Source organism: Chenopodium album, chromosome 10 (genome assembly GCF_948465745.1).
Source record: "Chenopodium album chromosome 10, dcCheAlbu1.1, whole genome shotgun sequence".
In the NCBI taxonomy this organism is placed as follows: domain Eukaryota; kingdom Viridiplantae; phylum Streptophyta; class Magnoliopsida; order Caryophyllales; family Amaranthaceae; genus Chenopodium; species Chenopodium album.
In genome coordinates this window covers 22,592,932-22,616,004 of record NC_137843.1, presented here as the reverse complement: position 1 = coordinate 22,616,004, position 23,073 = coordinate 22,592,932, and the positions used below count along the sequence as shown (strand labels likewise).

The 23,073-nt window shown below is 34.7% G+C and overlaps 2 protein-coding genes across 5 annotated transcripts; both read left to right on the top strand.

The window, feature by feature from the left end:
- The first annotated feature begins 632 nt into the window (after positions 1 to 632).
- Positions 633 to 13,945, top strand: LOC145562355 (putative clathrin assembly protein At2g01600). The gene is made up of 15 exons (XM_081622608.1): positions 633 to 928; positions 1,023 to 1,092; positions 1,226 to 1,323; positions 3,589 to 3,727; positions 3,849 to 3,976; positions 6,319 to 6,411; positions 6,492 to 6,542; positions 8,201 to 8,266; positions 8,351 to 8,416; positions 8,828 to 8,908; positions 9,012 to 9,092; positions 9,209 to 9,394; positions 11,244 to 11,319; positions 11,420 to 11,538; positions 13,185 to 13,945. The coding sequence occupies exons 1-15, from the start codon at positions 842 to 844 to the stop codon at positions 13,542 to 13,544; spliced, it is 1,701 nt and encodes a 566-aa protein (XP_081478734.1). The 5' UTR covers positions 633 to 841; the 3' UTR covers positions 13,545 to 13,945.
- Positions 13,946 to 14,836: 891 nt separating this feature from the next.
- On the top strand, positions 14,837 to 21,992 carry LOC145563807 (cysteine-rich receptor-like protein kinase 43). 4 transcript variants are annotated; one of them, XM_081624231.1, is made up of 8 exons: positions 14,837 to 15,184; positions 15,327 to 15,466; positions 15,723 to 15,933; positions 19,005 to 19,239; positions 19,324 to 19,474; positions 19,975 to 20,044; positions 20,273 to 20,377; positions 21,379 to 21,512. In XM_081624231.1, the coding sequence occupies exons 1-7, from the start codon at positions 15,124 to 15,126 to the stop codon at positions 20,371 to 20,373; spliced, it is 969 nt and encodes a 322-aa protein (XP_081480357.1). In that variant the 5' UTR covers positions 14,837 to 15,123; the 3' UTR covers positions 20,374 to 20,377; positions 21,379 to 21,512. The 4 variants fall into 4 exon arrangements, with proteins under 4 accessions (XP_081480357.1, XP_081480356.1, XP_081480355.1 ...); XM_081624230.1 differs by lacking the exon at positions 20,273 to 20,377 and having other exon boundaries at positions 21,379 to 21,650; XM_081624229.1 differs by lacking the exons at positions 19,975 to 20,044; positions 20,273 to 20,377 and having other exon boundaries at positions 15,330 to 15,466; positions 21,379 to 21,992.
- Positions 21,993 to 23,073: the final 1,081 nt, after the last annotated feature.

The following is a 23,073-nucleotide window of genomic DNA, read 5'->3' as shown; positions in this document are numbered from 1 at the left end:
TGCTATTTATCTTTAAAATTTTTTAAATCAAGCATTTTTACCAATATTACTATTACTCATTATGCCTATTACATAATTTAAATCATCACAAAATCACATCAATTCCTAACTAATTTTGTATCAATGATAAATTATAAAACTTGGTATATAGATAAAAAGTTTATGTTATAAAATTATTAACAACTCGGGCGTCGCACGGGGCACCAAACTAGTATATATATAAAGCAATTACTTTATTGACACTATAATTATATTAGATTCGAAAATGCAATGGCACGAGATCTAAAATAGTAAAACACAAAAATGTAACCTTTAAATTTAAAACAGAGTGAATAATCATTTTAAAAAAAAAAAAAATTGATTATACGTTTCTTCTCTTCTAATCTAAATCAAATCTATCAACTTGTGCCAATCAATAGTAGCATAGACATCAAAGTAGAAGAGACCCCAAACCATACAATATACAATAGTTTATTAGATTCTTAATTGTAATTTATTAATGTATTACCATCATCATCATTATTATTTTTAATATTGACTATTGAAAATTAAAAATGAAAGCAAAGCAATGATGCCATAATTTTTCTAACAAAAGAAAGCCAGCGAAAATCCCAAAAAAAAAAAAAAAAAAAAAAAACCACCCAACTCAACCCAACCCAACTGTTCCAGACTACAGACTTTTTTGCTTTTCCCACCTCTTCACCAAAATTCTCTTTCTCTCTCTTCAACCTTCATTCTTCATCTTCTTCTTCCTTTATTATTCAGTAGCAGATTCATTTCTAGAGAGAGAAAGTCGGCGATCTCTGTGTAGTAGAGAGAGAAAGCTTGATAGTGATTATCAATGGCGACTTTAACATGGCGGAAAGCTTACGGTGCCATTAAAGACCACACCAAAGTCGGTCTTGCTACAATTAACAGTGATTATAAGGTTTTTCATTTTCTTCCCCCTTTTTTTTCGTAATTTTGCCCTAATTTTCCGAATTTTTTGAGTCTAATTTTTGCCTATTTTTGTGCGATACTAGGATTTGGATGTTGCGGTTGTTAAGGCAACGAATCATGTCGAATGTCCGCCAAAAGAGAGGCATCTTAGAAGTGAGTAGAATTACTTTTTTTTTTTTGTAATATTTGAAGTTTTTTTTTTTTTTTTTTTTTTTTTTTTTTTTTTTTGTGGTAGATCCGTTTTTAGTGGATTGAAAATTTGTTGATGTTTGGTAATTGATTTCAGAGATTTTGCTTGCTACATCTGCAATTAGGCCTAGGGCTGATGTTGCGTATTGCCTTCATGCTCTTGCTCGCCGATTAGGCAAGACTCGTAATTGGACGGTACTGTCTTAATTTTTTGATTAGTATCATATAATCATGATTTTGTCAAGTGTATTTAAATTATTCTTTGTTTGCTTGCATATTTTATGTATTCTTTTACTGGTTCTCGTTTTATGACCGTTTCTCTGTAAATTAAGAAATGAAATGATACCTCTTGCTCACTCCGCGATGAATTTTGGGCTGAATTTAATTAGTTTTTGCTATGAATTAGTATTATTGTTGTCGAGACTGAGTTTTGTTGGTTCATCATATTGATTTTGATTAGTGTCAGTGATGTAAACTTTTACAACATATTATGCGAAAGCCAGGTTTTTCAATGTTGAGAGGTTCTTTTGTTTGCAGGGGGAATGTAGTCTGCCTTAAAAAGAATTGTAGGATCTGATATTGTATGTCTTTTATTATTTTGTTCGAACACTTTCTTTTCTTCGTGTGTCCTAAATTTTATTGGAACACTTCCTATTTGGAAAATAATCCATTATTAGGGCCCCAGTCCCTCTCACATTCATTTCAACAACTTAACACGTAAAACATTCTGTTCATACAAAATTTTGAACTATTGGCACTCCTTAAGATTTTGCACTGGGTTGTGCAAATTTATTCGTCTGTTCCATTTTGGTGATTTATCTACTCCTCTATCTTCATGCTTTACTAAGGTTGGGTGGTACCCATGTTGCATTGTGCATGTTCTTTCGTGAGCGGGCTTATCGCTTGTCAAAAGAAAATGTGTTGGGCATCTATGGATTATTCAATATATAGCCTTTTTCTAAATTTAGCAAATTTATTGTTATCTTAGTTATAATAGTTTTTTTCTGTTACCTAATGCATCCATACTTGTCTTTTAGATTTAGTTATTTAATATTGGAATTAAGATGGATCCATTTATTATATTGATTCATGTTGGACCTTTTCTATTTATCCTTAGTTGCACTTTACTTTTTGATGTCATAGTTTGTAATCTTTGATAGAGTATTTCCATTCATACAAACATCAAAATATTAATGTGCGTGGTGTTGTTTGATTTGTCTCAATGAGTATTCTAAGGGTAATAAATTTTATTATTCATAGGCATTAGTGATCAATGTGTGAAATGGATATTGAAAAAAAAGGTGTAACCATTATAGTGAAACGAAGGTAAATTTACTTGCAAGCTTTTGGACGATGGACTCTGTAGGCTTCTGTCTCGTATGTAGTAATGGAAATTTAATATTACCAGGGAGGTCTTAGACCAGGTCTGTCCTGCTCTCTGTGTTGGTACTCTTCCTAGAAGGTGATCGGCAAAGGGAGGGGATTTAGGTGGTTGTTTGGCCCTCTTTGGGGGTTCTGTTTAGTTTGGGGTTAAGCCTGTTTACAGGTTTGTAACTTTGTACAATTGTACAGTTTTTTTGGCTTTAATATATCTCTTACTTTCCAAACAAAAAAAAAAAAAAAAAAGAAATTTAATATTGCTTGTTGCACCACTTCATGCTGACTTTCTGATCACAAATAAGGAAACAAACCACAGTCGCGATTTGTTGATGTGGCATCTCATGGATTCTTGTTGTGAATTGATGTAATAGAAATTATTCAATTTTGTCATTAGTTGCAGCATATCTCTAAATTACTGTTCAAAATATACTTTTTAGCTCTTAGGATATTGTTTTGTTGTTCAGTATGGAGTTGAAGGTGTTTTAACTGTATAGTGACTATATTGTGAGTGTAAAATTTTTGAATTTAATTGCCTGTTGATGTTTAATGGCTTTAATATTGGATTAAGACGTTCGATACCGTTACATTTCAATCTTTATTGAAATGTTTAACACTCTCTATACTATATACACGGCATGATTATAATATACTATAACCTAAGCATATCATGGATCAACAAGTTGTGAATTTATCATAGAACGGCATCTTGCCGTCTTCATAATTTAGGGTCCTTGATTTAACTCCATGGTGCTGAACTGCTGATCGATTAACTAACTGTCATTTCCTTTTGCCTAGCTTTGGGCCCGTGAAATAAAGCATGATCCATTTACCATTTTTTTCTATGCTACATTGCTATAGCTATATACGAAGTATGTGACAGATCTGAACTTCACCACATTTGCTGTATTACTTTTTGTTGGGAAAGAATCCATTGATTTGGTTACTGATGAACATAACGTGTACATGTATACTTGTCTTAGTTTATGATTTTGTTGGGAGAACCGTAGCTGTATGCTATAGTTTATGATGCATAGACTTATGAGGATTCTTGTGTTGTTTTTTCCCCACCTTAATGAACAGGTTGCATTGAAAACATTGATAGTTGTCCATAGGCTGTTGAGAGAGGGTGATCCAACTTTTAGGGAAGAACTTCTTGGTTTCTCCCAACGTGGGCGTGTACTGCAACTCTCCAATTTCAAGGATGACTCGAGTCCAATCGGTTTTCCTTTAATCTTTTATCTTTTTCTTGGTTATGCTTGTTCATTTTCACATGTTCAGTTTGCTCCTCTTTTTTCTGCATGTTGCATTATCTTATGTAGCTTTATAATTGAAAATTGCAGCTTGGGATTGCTCTGGTTGGGTTCGTACTTATGCACTTTTCTTAGAGGAACGGCTTGAGTGTTTCAGAGTTCTAAAATATGATATTGAAGCTGAGCGTCTACCAAAACCTGCTGATGGGCAGGAGAAGGTGTGTATTCTTTCACTTTTTTCTTTTTGAAATTTTAGTTAATTTTTTTCAACTTATCACTTTGTTTTAATTAGAAAATATTAGCATATGTTAAATGTGTTATAGCTGTTGGATCCATTACATATTTGCTAGACACTCAAACGCATTGCTGACTAGTTAAGCCATTTTATAGCATTTGTCTTTTTAGAAATTTTAATGCCATAGATAACCTCAATACCTCATGCTGTTTAAGAATAGTTGGTGATGGTTTTGAAGCTTTGATTATGAGTAGATGCTACAGTGTGCCATGAGGAATGAGGATTCCTTAGTTTGAGTGAAAGTCTTAGGTTTGTTAGGCTCTAGGCACTTTGAAGGGCATAGAGTTCCTAAAGATCAGATGTGAGGTATGAGATGTAGGCATGCCATTTACTATTGAGAATTGCTTCTTCCTTACATTCGGGATAATCCTTTTTTATTATATACTTCCTCCGTTTTTTATCAGATGCATCACTTTCTAAAAATAGAATTTTCAATTTAGATGCATCACTTAACTTTCTAGTTAATTAATTCTCTCTATCTCTCTCCTATCACATGGTCTCTCTTTATTTTTTTTCTCTTTATCTCTCTCTACTCCAAAAATTGCCTAGGACTCCGTAATTACAGAATTGATGCAACTAAAAAAAACGGAGGAAGTATTTTTATTTTTTAACTATATTATGTGTAATAAGTAAATTATTGCTACATATAAAATTTGCTTACTACTCACATTAGTAAGAGAAATCGTGTCTATGGGTTTTGGCTGAGTGTGACTCTTGTCTTCTCCCTTTAGTTAAGAAAAGTGAATTGCTAATTGCTAAAAAAATAAAATAAAACAGAAAAAAAAAAGGAAATAAAGAGGTAAAACCGCAATAAGTAACGGCATTGTTGTCCCCCCTCCTTTCTCCTCTCCCAATCCACTGCACAACCACCACCTATACTGCTACCTAACCTACACCCCTACGTAGGCCACTGCAACTGCCACTTGACCAATCTTTGCTCTCACTGATACCTGACCAACTGTAGTTGCTGCTGCCACCTTACCAAACATTGGCCCACAACATCATCTAACTAGCCTCCACTACCTGTGTTACCTGACAGAGTGAGTCCTACTTAACCAGCCATCAAGAATCAACCACCCCACTGAAACATCTACCACCACCAAACCAATCACCTTGACCACCAAAACGTGGTGGTGCCTCTGAAATCTGTCTCTTCCCTTGGAGGAGGTGGAATTCAGAGACACTACCCCATATTGGTTGTTGGAATTGGCTGAGTTGCGGTGTTGGTCAGGTGAAGTGGGGTTGGCGATGGTAGTGGTGTTGGCTGGGTGGGTTTCTTGGTTGGTTGGTGAGAGTCTAAAGAGGGGAGAGACAAAAATGTCCTTTGACATGTGGTACGAGTGATTTCCTCTGGAAATTGCAACATCCTAAAAATTTTGTGTAACGCTGTAAAGTAGATACGCAATGCTGCCCATGGCTCATGTATTGGCCATACCCTTGTAATTTCTTAGCTTTTGTATTTTCAAAGGTCAAAAATATAGAAAAAATGACAATGAAGCTGAGAATTGATAAGAAGTCCTCAAAAGCTGGAGAAAAATTGAAATAATGAGTAGAACAATTAGAAGGGCTGGAAACAAAATAGAATCATTCCAAAGAAGTTAAACTCTCATGGTTTCCTTGTTGTCACCTCAAACTATTTTCTCTAGTGCTCTAAACCAGAGGATCTGAAGAAGGGTGGGCATAGTAGATGTGTGAAAATGCAAGGAGGGAAAAAATTAGAGAAAGGACACAAAGTCTGTTATGACTTCGAGAGCAAGCCTAGTATGCAAGTTTCTTTATTTTGGTCCCATTCCTCCTTGTTCACAATAGAAGCATAACGTTTTGGAACTTTGCCCATGGCTTACTCTACCTTCTTTCCGCTAGGTGAGCCATGAATGCACAGTGTTGTTCACATCATTATCCTTGCTATTCCTGGGTGTTTTTTTTTCTTTTTTTTTTTGCTATGTACTCGGGCCATCCCTTCTGTTGCCCTTTTCTTCACTCCTCAGCATTCCTTAGGCGCACTTTTTTGAGACTTAGGTTTGAGGAAAGATGTCACCAGATAGGCATAGTCCCGTTATTGGACCTTCAGCATGGGAAATTGTATCATGTTTTTGTAGTCATAATCTCATATGGTGAAGCTAGCCAGGTTTAGCCACAATTATTATCAGTAAATTAGTGTGAATTATTAATGTGCTTTATATAGTATAAAACCTCATCTTTTTTTTTTAATTTTTTTTTTTTTGAGAAATACTTGCTTAGCTTTGCTGTTTAAACCGTTTACAGGGTTACAGTAGAACCAGGGATTTGGATTCAGAGGAACTTTTGGAGCAGTTGCCAGCCTTACAGCAGTTGCTCTATCGTCTTATTGGATGCCGGGTATTTGGTTTCTCCTCTTTTAATTTTTCCCCGATTAATTTTATGTTAATTTTTCATGACTTTTTTATTTCTCATAACAGCCAGAAGGTGCTGCTCTTGGAAATTATGTGATACAGTATGCACTTGCTTTGGTATGTAAAAACCTATCTATTGATTTATTGATCTTTTTTACTGCTTTTCTAAGCTTGAGGTGCTGGCTTCTGTTGGATACTTCCATTAATGTAGTTACATTTGTCTGTCCACCAATACTTTGGAATTCTTTTTGTAAATTTTATGATGCTTGAAGAAAATGAGTTTATGGTGGAAGATTGGTGTAATTTATGCTTTAGAAGACATTTTGTTGTTTTATGTGCCCTTATGCTATTAAATTGAAAATACTCGAAAATCTGATAGTATTTTGAGCTTGATTCTCAAACTTGTGGTATGCATTAACTAGAAGCTTATCACTTGAGTATTCATGAGCTATTCTTAAGCTTTTATGGAGCTAGAATATTAGATTATGGGTATGCCAGATTATCAGGTTATGATTGATGATGTGAGAGAATGAAACCTATGCGAGTTTACATTCATGACAGTGGTGTATACAAATGTTGTTGAATAGTCTATATTGAACGAGGAAATAAATATTGGTAAGATAAGAAAGCAACATATTTTATTGGCTGCATTGTTGTTGCTTGCTGGCGTCTTGTTTGTATTACCTGCTGACGTGGGCCATATAACTATAGCCCAACTTCTTTATTGCTATCTGGTGTTGGTATCTATATTGCTCACAACATCATGTTGTTATGGTCCTGGTTTTGAATTATAATTTATCATAGCAAAATAATGCTATACGTATATATGTTTAAAGCATTTTTGTACATTTCAGCATTTAACACTACATTGGCCTTTACTCTTTAAGCTTGACCTGTATTCTTTGTATCTTTTGTTTAATATGGGGCTTGTCTGTTGTTTAAGCGTTTTATTGACATCCATTTTCTGACCTAAGTAATGTTAATGAGTTGGTTAATCTCTACAAGAGTGTACTAAAGGTTACCTTTTAACTTTTGTTAAGGTCAACTCTTCCCCATCAAGGTTACCCATGAATCTCACCTCATTAAAAGTCAACTTTGTTTCACATTCCACCCATCTTATTTAGAAGCCTTGATCCGGAGATCTGTGATTAGCTCAGCAGTTAAATATACAAGCTAAGAGGTACACGCTATGCGTGTACCACATAAAAAATTAGGAAAAAAAAAAAGAAATTAACCATTAAAAAAAAAATCAAGAGCAGTTTTTTTCAAGAAATAAGTGGAGCAGTTATTATAGGGTAGTTATGACAGATAGTTTTTTTTATTTTTTTATTTTTAATAATGGTTTATGTTTATGGGTAGTTATGGTAGGATAGATTTTTTTTTTTTTTTTTTTTTTTTTTTTTTTTTTTTTTTATAAAAAAAAAAATTTATTATTAATTGTGGGTAAATAATGTTTTTTAAAAAGTAGAAGGGTTTTGTAGGAAAAATTAAATTTATCGACGAAGAAGTCCTTTCTCTTTATATAGTACTATAGATAACTAGTAATTTGCAAGTTGCTACACTGTCAGATTTGGGTTCTCAGTTACATACTTGCATATTCCCTGTCCCTCTCTCTCTCTCTCTCTCTTACTTTTTAAATGCTACGTATGATTATCTGGTACCAAGAGTATTATATAAATTATGGTTGTTTGACTCTTAATCATCTTTGCATTTGACATTTATTTGCTCTCCGAATCATCCCACTTAGAGGAATTATTGGTTCTTTCTTGTTACAGGCTCTTAAGGAAAGTTTCAAAATATATTGTGCCATAAATGATGGTATTATTAATCTGGTTGATAAGGTAAATTGGATTTTTACTTATATCACATATTTTAAGGCACTTGTGCAAACAAGTCACACTGAATTTCAAGTTTTCTTGTGGCAGTTTTTTGAAATGCCAAGACATGAAGCTGTGAAAGCCCTTGAAATCTATAGAAGAGCTGGCCAGCAGGTGATGATAATTGATAATTACAGCTTCCTAATTGTTATTGTTTATAGTAGTGCTTCTTAGAGCACTCTCTCTTTCTCTCTCTCCTCTTTTTTTTTTTGGATAAAACTTGATATTATTAATTAGCTTTTGCTGTTTGAACTAATCTTGGGAGCCTGCTGACGTTTTACCTTCTACCATATGATAACTTGTTTGCTTTATGGTTATTATAGAGAGGAATGTATATGAAGGGATTAGGAATGGCCAGATGGGTTTGTTTATGAAAATTTCTATTTGATATTTTAGGTAAAAATTAATGACGCAAAGTTAATAGATTAAAAATTTATCAATATAAATGCACTAATTGGGGACTAAGCTCGATTATTTTACCGAGTCAAGTATTATATGTAAAACTATCTTGAAATTTCAATGCAGGCTGCAAGTCTCTCCGAGTTTTATGAGGTTTGTAAAGGATTGGAACTTGCTCGAAACTTCCAGTTTCCTGTTTTGAGAGAGGTAATTATTAGTGATACAGGTTTTGTTAAATGTAGTTATATGAGTGATTATTTGTTTGATGATGTTAGTTATGGTGGCTATATGTTCTATCTTACTTTTGCAGCCACCACAATCGTTTCTTGCAACCATGGATGAGTATATCAGAGAGGCACCTAAGATGGTAGATTTGCCAGCACAGCAGCTTGTAAGTTTGACTTCTAAATTGCTGATAAATTTTGTATTTATACCCTATCATGTAGAAAAAAAATTATCATGTTACCTTGATATTGATTAACCTTTTTTGTCCATATTTTGAATCAGGAATTCCCGGAAAGGCTTTTACTGACATACAAACCAGAGGAGAACTCTCTTTCTGAAGATGATAAATCAACTGTTGAAGATCCTCAACCAGTGGCTTCAGATGATTTGACATCTAGTGCTGAAGCTGCTCCTGCTACTACTGAAGCTCCTCCACCTGCTATGAATATGGACTCTGGCGATCTGCTGGTATGTCACTCCTTGATTAGGATGTTATATTTTACTGATGAGATGGCTCCATATGATTGAGTAAAAGTTATTTAACATTTTAATTTAAAAAAAAGTTTACCCGAGTTTTTATCTATCTTGAGTAAGGTCTATTTTGTTCTGCACTTTCTTCATGGAGTTAAAGAGGAGAGTCATGTTTGATGTGGAAAATTTGGATGCTTTGTAATCATTATTAAGTTGTGGGGGAAAAATTGTAGAGCTGTCAATCTCTGACACGACACTACAACACGACCAAAGCTGACACGACACTAAGACGAAGTTACTGAAAGAAAATATGAAGTCAACACGACACAAAACCAACCCGAACACGACTTGTTTAGATAAAGTGGTCAAATTATGCATCATCCTAAATTTTACATAGTTTTGATAGATTTTGTGACCGTCATGAAATTGACACGAGATCAAACATAAACACAACATGACACGACTTTTTGACAGCAAAAAAAAAATTGTGTGTGTGTGTGTGTGACACGACACTAAGACGAAGTTACTGAAAGAAAATATGAAGTCAACACGACACAAAACCAACCCGAACACGACTTGTTTAGATAAAGTGGTCAAATTATGCATCATCCTAAATTTTACATAGTTTTGATAGATTTTGTGACCGTCATGAAATTGACACGAGATCAAACATAAACACAACATGACACGACTTTTTGACAGCAAAAAAAAAATTGTGTGTGTGTGTGTGTGTGTGTGTGTGTGTGTGTGTGTGTGTGTGTTTTCCTATCTTGGGGGAAATCCCTTTACCTTGAAAGCATCCTTTAAAGAGAATAAAATGTTAAGCATCCTTTAAAGAGAATAAAATGTTCTACAATATAGTAAGTCTAAAAGCAAACCCACAAACCAATAAAATAAAATTACAAAATGATCGAGTAAAATTTCAAAAGCTGCTCTTGTGGAGATCTGGTGATTGTTATGTTGCCCGGACTCGGGTACTGCTTTCTCACGAGTACGTGTCCCATCATACTACTCGCCTGTTTTGTGATAAATTTTCACGGTTTTGGCTTAATATAGAAGTTTGAAGTGTTTTATTTATGCCTTAGTGTTGAGAATTAGACACATATACTTTATCTAAGATGAAGATTCTGAGTAACATTATTTGTTATTAAAAAACAATTAGTTGCAACCTGAGCAACTCTGAAATCATCAAAATCACCTCCAAGTGGCTAAGCATGCATGAGTGCATGCTGCATACAACTGAAAATCTGTGAATGATCACCAGTCTAATAGGCTAATAGCTCTTTAAGGAGAGCTGGCTTGAGGGGCGGCATTAGTATTGGCACATAAAGGGGCTGAAATTGGTGGGCGGAAGTTTTAGTGAACTGTGGATGTATCTTGCCCAGTATTGGACCACCAACACAGCATAGATGCTTGACATACACAAAAACCAGTGATCTGGTGTCAAAATAAAGCTTGAACAACTTTGTGAGACTATCTGAGGGATAGACTTTTTCACAACCTTGAAAAGCCAAATATGAACAGAAAGTTCCTAAAAAAATGCCAAGTTTAAGCAATAGAGGTCAATATGCGGTAGCTTGGGTTTCTTTCTTTTTATCCTTCCAAAAGAAAAAAAAAAAAAAAACTTATCCTATAATCATATGCAATCACTAATGCTTCTGAAATCATTTTATCAGATGAAACCATAGTGTACATGTATATATGGGAAAAAAAGGGAATATGAGGGATGAGTGGATATAAATTTGGAATATCAAACTAACATGTACCTTCTCGTATGCAATTGACACCGTGCTATTCTTTGGCTTCCTGATTTTTGCTGTCATAATTATTAGTTTTCTGACTGCAGGGGTTGAATGATGTTACACCTGATGCAACAGCCATTGAGGAAAGTAATGCGTTGGCGTTGGCCATAGTGTCATCAGGTAAATTTCCGTGTTTTTTTCTTCGTACTTTTATGTATTTCTGTTTGTTCCTTTTATTTTTGGAAACTAATGTCCATATTTTTTTATTTGGAATGAGAAGATGCTGCTTCAACCTCCAATTCTGGCACTGCTTCAGGCAATTTTGATCCATCTGGCTGGGAACTTGCTTTGGTCACAACTCCAAGCACTGATATTTCTACTCATACTGAGAGGCAACTGGTATGTGGTATCCTTCTGTAGCATCGCTGGTTTCTATAGCTTAAAATTTGCATAAACTTTTGAAGGAACGAACCATTGAGGAAGCTAGCGCAAGTAGTGTGTGTTTTACTCTTATCTAGCAGGAAGATATTTATTGTGTTTTTCTTTTCATCTTGAGAAGCTATCCTTCTGAGTTCATTGATGATGCATGATGCATGTTTTGCATACTTTCTCGTTAATTCATTCATCTCTCTCTCTCTCTCTCTCTCAGTGCTTCTGTCTTAGTATGCCCATGTTTCTTGAGTTTGGGATGAATGTCTAACACTAATATCAATTTTAAAAGATTTGGCAGATTTGGCCTACTATATAAATCTTAAAGATGAATGTCAAAGACATTGTTTTTAACTAGGGATCTGGTCAAAAAAAAAAAAAACACTAGGGATATGGTTAAATAGAAGGTAAAATATCAATCCCTGAACATTTTGACATATTATATAAATTTCCGCGAGTTAAAGAATGCGAGCTAAATTACAAATGTAAACTTTTTCTTACAGGTATTGTTTGCTTGTTTATTTCAAGTTTTTGTTGAATTCTGTTTATGTGGTGTATTTCAAGTGTTACTTCCTGTGGTGTTTTGGGTGGTTGCCTTGTGAAATTATAATCTACTCGCAGAAATCCAGTAAATAAAAAAAGGAGAAGATAGGGATGGCTACATATTCTAATAACCTTTTTTTTGCTGTATGTTGAGATAAGTAGGTTAAAAGGATTTTTGTTTCAGTTGTGGGACTTCCAAAATCTCTTACAATCCTTTCTTATGTATTGCAGATAAGATATTTTTGCTAAAAAAATTTAGGTATTTTATATGAACACTTCTTTAATATGGCATTATTATACATCAATTTTCAAATTCTATATCTGGATTTTATGCTATGATCAATATCGTTTGATAAGGATTGCTCTCTATTTAGCTTTTGGAAAGAGTGCTCTTTGCTAGAGTGCTTGGGTGGGGATTGGAACCTAGGTGGAGTAGAAATTCAGTTGGAAGAACCATTTTTCCAATGACTACATTGTCTACACTCAAATTCTATAATTTAGACTTTCCAAACATGTAATTAGGATTGGACCAGTTTGGCCAGAATTAGATGATGCAAATATGGAACTTGCAGATAGTTACTAGCCTACTATGGCTGCATGGAAATATGTCCTTGAAGTACGTATTTGTGCAAGCTTCTTGTTGAAAAGCTTTACAATTTGATGCCATACTAAATTGAAAATTGGGGGGAAAAATTCCTTGATGTTATTTGATTTTGTTGTGGTACCTTCCTGCGGTTCTTTTTTTGTCTTGATGATTATACCTCACCATGAATCCTGACTTGGTTTATCATTAATGATCTCTTTTGCTGTGAAAGAGGCAATTGATCAATGATGTATATGAAGCTAGTGGCATTAATTTTTACTATGATTTATGTTAATAAGTAATATAATGAGGATAGGTTATGATCATTGGATAGGGTACATTCACGTTTTTGTATGAAAAGAAATGAGTGTGTGTGCATCTTCCTTTTACAATGCCATGTATGAATTTTATAGCATGATATGTTTTGTTTGTGGAGCTTATACAATGCTACAGCTATTTGATACTATTGGTAATATATCTTTCATTGTAGGCTGGTGGATTGGATTCACTCACACTGAATAGTTTGTACGATGAAGGAGCTTATAGAGCCAGCCAGCAGCCTGTTTATGGTGTACCATCAGCCCCCAACCCATTTGAAGTACATGATCCCTTTGCAATGTCCAACAACATTGCTCCTCCTGCTGCAGTTCAGATGAATTCTATGACTCAGCAACCGCCACACAATCCTTTTGGTCCTTATCAGGCTCCTTATCATGCACAGTCGCAGACACCTATGGGGCTTGGGGCACCAAATCCTTTCGGTGACGTAGGTTTTGGACCTTATGCTGTTGCTCCTGTTAATCATCAACAAAATGCTGCTAATCCATTCGGGAATACAGGACTGCTGTAACCCTGGTTGGATGCAATTGGCTTTTGGCACATATGGTTTTGGTAAAGTGAGGCTATCAAAGTGATGTTAATATGTCGTAGATTTTAGGTATGAGATGTCCATACGATGAAGGCATTTCTACACTGGATCTTCTTATAGTGTAAACCTATGAAAAAAGAGATTCATTAATCCTACTGATCAAGAATAATAATTTTTATTCTTTTCTATCGAGATACAAAATATGAGGATTGTATATTTTTATTATATGGGTTCGTGTGTAAAAATATGGTAAATGTAGGGACTCGCCATGAAGTGCTTTGTGAGGTGTAATTTGTATCACTGATACTGCTGTACTTGAAATGTGTTACCACATTCGTCTTTGTTCTGAAATATGCCTCCTTTTCTGTTTGGGATAGGCCTAATCAGTTGTCATTGTAATGTTACGAGTACATGTTCAGTTTCTCTCTTTTCTCACTTTATAGTCGTATCAAAATTGGTTGAGTTTATATTAATTATTAAAAACACCATTTTACATCCTGTTGGGGTATTGTCATTTGTCACCTTGTCGGATATATTATAGTAATTGCAAGCTGGAAAGTTTCTTGTGTTATCTTAAGTCAAAGAGGCTGCTATAGAATTACAAACTACAAAGGTTAGGTTTAGTCATTAAATTGTAAATTACATCATTGATTAGGGTAACCTCAATTTTCAAACTTAACCCATGACCTCCGTGCTTAGCATCTCCTCCGTCCTGGGCAATTTGGTGACCTTTTATACCACTTCATACTCCTAATCTCTTTCCTCGTCACCTTCTAGTTCCATCCAACCTATGATTTTTCTCTCTTTACCTCTTTCTAACCTCCCACAGCATTGGTATCCACCATGTTTTAAACCAGCATAGCTGTCGAAGTTGCTGCCATCGCCAATGGCAACGTCTTACTTCACTATACATTGCCCAAGCGGGCCAAGCGCCATTGCCCTTACCTTTGACACCTATTAATGTCAAATGTAATTCCACATTTGACGTTTGTTAATGTCTATTGAGAGATTTTCCAAATATCATACTTTATCCGGTTTTTTTTATTATCACATCACTTGTCTTATTGATTAACAAGTCCTTGATATCTTCCATATTATCCCCCAACTCCCTCTATATTAGGTGACCTCTTTTTGTTTGCGGTTGACTTAGTATTACTAGGAATAGTCGATTTTGACGAAATCGGCAATTTCACAAGCACAACGCGGAAGATCGCAAGGATGAACAAATTCCACGTGCATTTCTCAATCTACGCGTTCATAACTTGATACTGCTCTTTCAACACCTCACTATTGTCGTCGCTAACAACATTAAAATTTTAGTCAATTTCAATTTCAAGTCAACTCACCTTTTCTTGCTTTAACATCCCCCCTTCTCAATTTTAACAAAAATCAGCTACCAATTTCTATCATCAATTTATTCGTTTATTAATTTATTACCTGTGGAAAAGTCAGCCAACTTCTTCCTCAGAAACTTCAGATTTTCAACCTACTTTTAATATTTTTTTTAATTTTTAGTTTTATTCCATTTCTATGGAATTTGATTGAATTTCTGAATCAAAATATGAAAACCAAAGACTTCATCAAGAGCATGATGAATCCTTTTAAATTCTACTCTGATAAAGGTACCTAAAAAAAAAAGAAAAAAAAAAAAAACCCTTTTCTTTATTTTTGTATATTGATTATTAAGATTATTACTTCATTATTTGTGATCATAGCTAAATTTCTAAAGTTTTTGTATATTTTTTTGAATTGGGTATTTGTTAGAAGGCTCAAAAGAGGCAGATTTGCAGAAGATTGCAGCACAAGAGCAAAAGCAATTTTCATATGAGACATTAATCAAAGCAACTGACAAATTTCATCCTTCTCACAAGCTTGGTGAAGGGGGTTTTGGTCCTGTTTTTAAGGTATGTTAGTTTTGTTTATTAAAGTACAAAATTTGGACCAATAAGTGATTCGGTAAGGGAGTTGTTTCAGCTATACTAGAGGTTTCGGGTTCGAGCACAGGGAATGCTCCCCGGCTTGAGCCCGGGTCATCTGGATTACTGAGTAGGATAGAGTTAAATGAAAATTAAGTATGTAAGGAAATTTTGATTGCTAAAAATAGAAATTTTGAAATTTTGTTTATTAAGTAGTAAAATTGGGAAATTTTTGTGGGTGTAGGGTAAATTGTTGGATGGAAGAGAGGTGGCAGTGAAAATGCTGTCACAGCATTCAAGACAAGGGCAGAAAGAATTCGTCAACGAGGCAAAGTTGTTAGCTCGTGTGCAACATAGAAATGTTGTGAATTTGTTGGGTTATTGTACACATGGTGAACATAAACTCCTTGTTTATGAATACGTCTCCCACGAAAGCGTTGACAAGCTTCTATTCAGTAAGATTTTCTGTCAATTTGCAATGAATTTGTCTTGTGTTTAGGCTCCGTTTGGTTTGATGAGAAATTCTTAAAATGATTTTCATGGAAAACAATTTTTTAAAGAAGAATACAATTGCTAAGTAGTTTTCCCTTGTTTGTTTTCTTACACTATAAGTTATGGAGACAAGGAAACTAGGAGTGGAAGGGTGAGGATGATTGGATGAGAGGAAAAAGGTGGTAAGGAGGTGGGAGGAAAATATGGCTTCCACTTGCTTTCATTTCGAGAGGATAGTGCTTTCCATCCCCGAGAGTTATTTTCCACCATTGGAAAAATTGTTTTTTTACCCCTTTACAAAGCAAACAAAAGAAAATGAGAATATGCATGGAAAAATAATTTTCCTGATCCAACCAAACACTCCTAGATTGTGAGGTAATTTTGTGATGGTTAGTGTGGTTGTTAGTTGTCGTGTTACTAGTTCGTATTATGACATTTCTTAACTACATTATGCTCATAAGCTCATTGTATTTAAAAAATGGTTTGTTTATCAATACTCATCACAATTGTAGAAGTATTTAGTATGCTTTGAGCAATATACTAATTTGAAATGTTGGTTGGTATTGCTAATAAATTCAGGAAACTAGAATGTTTTCTTGGACATTCCAATATTGTGCATGTGACTCTTATACGGAGTAGTTTAGTGTGAGGGAGTATTTATATTATGGCCTTTAAAGGACATATTAATATGGTGATTGTGGAGGTGAATAGTGCAAAATATTTTTTAAAAAATACTCATATATCTCAACTGAAGCAATCTCTGTGAATAAGAGGGTAAAATTACAGCAAATACTCTAGTTTTATTCGGCACTAGTAATTGGTTATTTTCTAGGGAAACGGCTGATTCTTCCATCATTAGTATGACGGTAAAACCCGTAATCCAGGTAACTTTTGGAAACTTGATTTGTTAGGGAAGGGTATACCATGGCTTGCCAATCTCCATTGCTGGACAGATGATGGAATGAATGTATCCAATGTTTCCAAGGCCAGTTTGGTTGGCATGTTAGTGATATTGAGCAAAAGGCCTTTTTACGAGATTGCTTGCCTCTGTTGTGGATGATAAGTATTTTAAGGATGACAACAAGTTTGATCCAGGCTTAGGAGAGCTTATTTGAGATCTTTTGGACCCTGTGTAGAGTTCTCAAGGTCATCAGGAGGTATTTGCAATAAAGGAGTTGTCAGAACAAGCAAAACATCCTTCAATAAACTTCCATGACCATGATGTGTAGCATGCAGGAAGTCAGTATGGACACCCAAAGTTCATGCTGGGATACTCACGGATCTGTTTCCTGTTTGAAACAGGAATTTTTTTTAATGACTTTTGATTTGAGCCATTGGATGAAGCTTGAATGGTTCAGATTTAGTGTGAATGAGGTTTTTCTCTCTTCTTTGAGATGTTAGGCATATTCCTCCGCAAAGCATGCTCCTTAGTTGTCGATAATGTTTAGAATGACAAAACCTAAGCTCACGATTCAAATTTCAAAACAACTGGGTGAGCTTATGAATTAGATTCTTGTATCTCTGGTATTTATCCTGGTTTAAGCATCGACCTTAGCTTGTTCTAAATTGATGGAATATTAATGAATCTTATACCCTTGAAAAGTTTTCTTAGAATCTTAGATGATTACACTATATTATCTTGCTTAGATTTTGTATAGATAGTTTTTTGACTGCTACAATTTGTTTCTGGGTATTGAATGCAATTATGGCCTTCAGATTATTCTCTTGGATTTTTTTGGAAGCCTTTGAATATTTTACCTTCAGTTGTATTTACATTTTGATCTTCATCTTTATGTCAAAACCCTTATGGATTATAACAATGCAAACTTGAGAGTGCCTCAATGAGAATGTATTTTAATAAAGAAATTTTGCAGAGTGTAATTGGTAAATTTGCTGATCATTTTACTTTTACACCTTTGCAAGCATGAACCTTTTACAAAGTAAATTATGCATAGAGTTTGGGAGAAGTAAAATATACATTGTTGAAAGCATTAGTGTATTAGATCACATGGAGCAGTCATTTTGTTAAGTAATGATGTAAGGATACCCCTCGGTTTATGTGTGATTCCGAAAAACTTGTTTCTCATTTCTATTTCTGTCATGTCAGATAGCCTCTGTTAGAATATTTAAAGTTCTTGTGGATCATTATGTCAATACTGAACAATGAGAGAAGTGTTGGTAATTGTAGGGGAAATCAGCAAAAGGTGACAATCTTGTCCTTATTTAGATTTTTCATTCTTGATTGATATGGCTATTACTGGCATGATTATTGGTGCAAGGAGACTGTCTCAGTGCTTGGTGTAGTCATCGAGCTAGTTTTTCTGGCTTTTGCTCCATTTTTGAAATTCTAGGAAGTTAATGATTGCTGGTTAGGAAATCAGAGAATTTGGTGATCTTTTGAAGCCTTTTGGGTAGTAAAAAGCTGTATTTTGGCGCATTATATGTGTCAAAGACAAGGAAATGGGAGGGATATAGCACCGCTTGATATTGTGGGAGCGTATGATGAGATTTAAAAAAAAATTTCTGCTTGTTCACTTACAACCTTAGCGTGTATTGTGGGAGCATGATGAGATTTGAAATTTTTTTCTACTAGTTCACATACATCCTTCTGGTGGGATCATATGATTAGTTTTGAAAATTTTTGTGCTTGTTCACATACAACCTTCAGGCTGGTCAAAGTTTCAAAACTATCATGATATTGAAGTTGTAAAGTTGTGCACTTATTGCATCTGGTGTTGTACCCATTGTACTTCAAACTTGTGGTCATTATTGAATCCATGACTTTTGAGTTTTAACTGTATGTTAGTCTAAGTTCTGTATACCAAATAATAGATCCATAATATTTTCTTCTAATTAGTTTTCTAACATTGTGAAGCATTGCTTTCATAAGGCCTGATGTAATTGATGAATCCATGCCAAACTAACCTTAGCAACTTCTAAAAATGCCATTCCGTTTAGAGTTGCACTTATTTAAATAAAACTGCTTCATTTTATAGCTAAAAAATTGATATAATACTGATGGTGTCTGATGCAGAACCAGATAAGCGTCAACAACTTGATTGGAAGAAACGGTATGAAGTTATAGCAGGTGTAGCTAAAGGATTGCTTTACCTTCATGAAGACTCACATAGTTGCATCATTCACCGTGACATCAAGGCTAGTAATATCTTACTTGATGATAAATGGATCCCTAAAATTGCTGATTTTGGCATGGCTCGCCTCTTTCCTGAAGATCAAACACATGTGAATACTAGAGTTGCGGGTACCAAGTATGTCTTGCTATTATAGAGTTGTTTTCTCCCAATGTGGCAATGTTCTTGCTCTCTGACCTGCAGTTTGTTTGATTGAAACAGTGGTTATATGGCTCCAGAATATGTCATGCATGGGCATTTATCAGTGAAGGCCGATGTATTCAGTTTTGGAGTTTTGATTCTTGAGCTGATTAGTGGTCAGCGGAACTCTTCATACAATCTACCCCTTGATTCTCAAAATTTACTTGATTGGGTAAGTTATTGGTTTTACAAGTCAATCTATTTAACAAATTGTTCTCCCTATGGTCCTTAATATTGGTTGTTTGTAGTTAGGTATTTTCTATCATATTTGTTGTTAGTTGGATTTGGTGTTTAGTAAAGCCGTATAAATTAAAAAATGACGTTTCGTAATGTATTCAAATTATCAACTTAACTATGGTTTTGACAGCATGAAGCCATGAACTGACATGTAATTTTATATTTGGTAGTACAAAACGTTTTATGTTTTAGATCAAAATCAATAAACTAAAACTACTAAAATTTTGGATCAGAGGGAGTTTTAGAATTGCCAATTCAACATCTATTAAGGAGTTTAATGAAATATATGGTATGCATTTTATTTAAATATGGGTAAGTATGTATGTATGAATCTGTCCCATTTTTAACTTGTGAATCATTGCATCATTGTATGCTGGGATGCATACGAGTATTTACGATCACGGGTTTAAAGTAGAAACTGTTTTTTTTCTTCAGTGGCGACGATTAATGAACCTAGGCTTTAGGATGCACCAAGAGTTCAGCTGCATGCTGTTGCCAAAATCTGGTAGAGTTTCTTCACGCCCACAAAACCTATTTTTATTCCAGCTAACCTTTTTGGACTTTCCTAGTCAATATTACTCACCAGATAATCATTTGACCTTAAATTTTGTAGATTATTTTTTATATACAGTATGTTTTATTTTATATCTTTTTTTTTTTTTTAAACCATTTTATATCTCTTATTTGTGACAAAGTTTATTACGTGAGTTATTATATGGAGATATGTTGGTAGGTGGCTGCCGTCTACTTTTTGCATTCTTTGACGTCTGCATGATGGTAGCAGAGTTCATTTCAATTTTTGCTTATTTTCAAGCTTGGTCATTGTCTCATTGATCAGGTAATCTCTTGAAAAATATGAACCCTGTTTTCTTAAAATATACAAGTACTTCATCCGGTTTTTTTTTTTTATTTATTTTTAATCTATCATTTAGATTTCTTCACTATTCACACATCTCTCATTAACGATATTTTATTTTTTATGCGGAAAAAAGTAGTCGTATTTTATAAACTACTAAATATAGATTAAAGATAAAAATGTCCAAAGTTTTGCACGGATAAGCGTGAAACTCTATTGCAATTAAAAAAAAGGAAGTACTTTTTCCGTTTCAAAATAATCTGACAAGTTTAGATAATCTAGCAACTACGGAGTATATTTATTTTTTTATTTTATTTTGTGGGAAGGTGACAGGGTGATTCAGATTTGTGACTTTTGTTATGGAGTTATGGAATTTTCCACAAATATTTATGGTCAAAATTGGATCTATTTGGATAATGTCAACGTAAATATTATATTGATGGGTCAAGAGTCAAGTGGGGTCTGGGGTTTTACTTGTCAACGTAAAGATTAATTTCAAAATAATGGCCACAAAATTATTTGTCAAAAATACCATTGGGAAGTCAGTCTTTAATGATATGCAGCATCGTACCATACATTTCGATATTTTTAGATTGGCTTTCATACTGAGCTTGCTAAAGAGTAAGGATGAGTAAAAGATGGGCTGATGAGCTCGAGCTTGTCATTGTACTGCCGTCTTTTTCATGTTTTTGATGTGTCGAGAGGGCTGGAATAGCAAAGTAAATGGCTAAGCCAAGGTTCTAGAGAAACTTGGAAGTTGGAAGCGATAACAAATTGTGTACATTGCTACATTCCAACTACTGTAACCATCATACAATCAGTCATTTGCAGAAATAAAATGTTTACCACCACCATAATCGTATATATCCTCTGTTCATTTCTTATATACTGGAAAATGCGGGCAAAATTTTAAACATTACAGTGTAAAAACTACAATGTTAACTCCTGTGTAAAATATAATAGGGTAAATTTTGGTTTGGCAGGCGTACAAGCTATTCAAAAAAAGCAGAAGTCTGGAAGTTCTGGACCAATCAATAGCAAGCACAGAAGATGCAGAACAAGTAGCTCTATGCGTTCAAATAGGGCTGTTATGCACCCAATCGGATCCTAATTTAAGGCCATCAATGCGTCGTGTAGTGGTCTTGTTGTCAAGGAAACCAACGAGCCTGGAAGAACCAACCAGGCCAGGCTTCCCTGGTTCAAGATATCGGAGATCACGGAATCCAGGTGGATCATCCTCTCATACTGCATCTTCGGGTGCATCTTCCACAACTAGAACAGATCACACCTCCAGTACGATGAGTGTTACCAACACCACCACCCATACTGCTAGGAGTTTAGGTTCAGATCCTCGTGGTAAACGGCCTATGCAACCGAGTGAATAATAATTTTCGAGGATAAATTAGAAGAATGATTAGGAGGGGGTTTGTTATTCTTTTAAAACTTTGTACATAACAATTTGTTTGTATCCTTTGTTATTTTTTTGTAATGCCATCTAGGAATGTAAATGAAGATAGGTTGAAGGGAAGGTGGACTATAATCACTATATTGTTCATCGTGATCATCACAAGCTATGAAATTCATTGAATTTTCTTTATTTTTTTTTTTTTTTTTGTCTTTTAGAGAGGTACATAGCTTTCATTTATTTTTTGAGGGAAGGTACATAACAAAATATGATTTGAAACTTGTTTTTTGTTTTCCACTCCCTTCGTTTTAAATATTTGCTCCACTTTCCATTTGCGGCCGTTTTTAAATACTTGCTCCATTTCCTTATTTGGAAAGCTTTTACAATATTTAATTAATTTCTCTCACCTAGTGGACCCAATATATATTCTCTCTCCTCCAATTCTCCCCACTACTTTCGCTTTCTACAATTTTTTTATTCTTCCACCAACCTTACTACCTCCATATTTTATTACTTTCTCCAATTTCTCCTAAAATTCGTATTTAAAAACGTAGGGAGTATCGGTTATAATATTCCGAAACTCAAGAGTGACAGCTTTTATTAATGAAAATGATATACAAAACTCTACGGCTATAATGCTTTTTACTCCCTCTCTGTTTCATAATGTTAGTTCCATATACTATTTTGGGCATTAACTTTTGAATTGGTTGTGGATTGATGACACGACTCTAAGTAAAGAAATCTCTAGCTTTAATTATACATTATGACTTATGCTTTTCCAAAAAAATAATCAAAAAACTTAAATAAGGTAAGCTAATTATGAATTATTTTGTACTTTAATGTTAGATTCCAAATATTCTTCTTTTCTTATTTTATGTGATTAATTCCATATGAGACTAACATTATGAAATAGAAGGATTAATAATTATCAGCGCGTTTCTGGTGCGGCAGGGTGCCAAATCAGCAAATGACAAAGTAACCCCACCAACCTAGTAACCCCTCCAACCAAGTAATCCCTAACCCACCTGGTAACCCTTGACCGGACCTAGTAATCCCAAACCAAGTAAGTAACCCCTAATCCTACACCACCTCAAAGCCTTAAACTCCACCTCACCACCACCAACTCCTGTACCAACTGCCCCACGCCACCAGCTCCAGCCCCAACGCCATCAGCCCCTAACCCTGATCCACCCACCCTAACACTAACTAAACCCGAACCCACACCCAAAACCCACCCTAACCACCAGCAACCACGCTGCCACCAACTCCCAAA

Coding starts and splice junctions, on each gene's coding strand:
- LOC145562355 (XM_081622608.1), top strand. CDS start 842: ATGGCGACTTTAACATGGCGGAAAGCTTACGGTGCCATTAAAGACCAC. Junction 3,977..6,318: donor CTGCTGATGGGCAGGAGAAG/GTGTGTATTCTT, acceptor AACCGTTTACAG/GGTTACAGTAGAACCAGGGA. Junction 8,417..8,827: donor ATAGAAGAGCTGGCCAGCAG/GTGATGATAATT, acceptor ATTTCAATGCAG/GCTGCAAGTCTCTCCGAGTT.
- LOC145563807 (XM_081624227.1), top strand. CDS start 15,124: ATGAAAACCAAAGACTTCATCAAGAGCATGATGAATCCTTTTAAATTC. Junction 15,185..15,326: donor TAAATTCTACTCTGATAAAG/GTACCTAAAAAA, acceptor GGTATTTGTTAG/AAGGCTCAAAAGAGGCAGAT. Junction 19,240..19,323: donor ACTAGAGTTGCGGGTACCAA/GTATGTCTTGCT, acceptor TGATTGAAACAG/TGGTTATATGGCTCCAGAAT.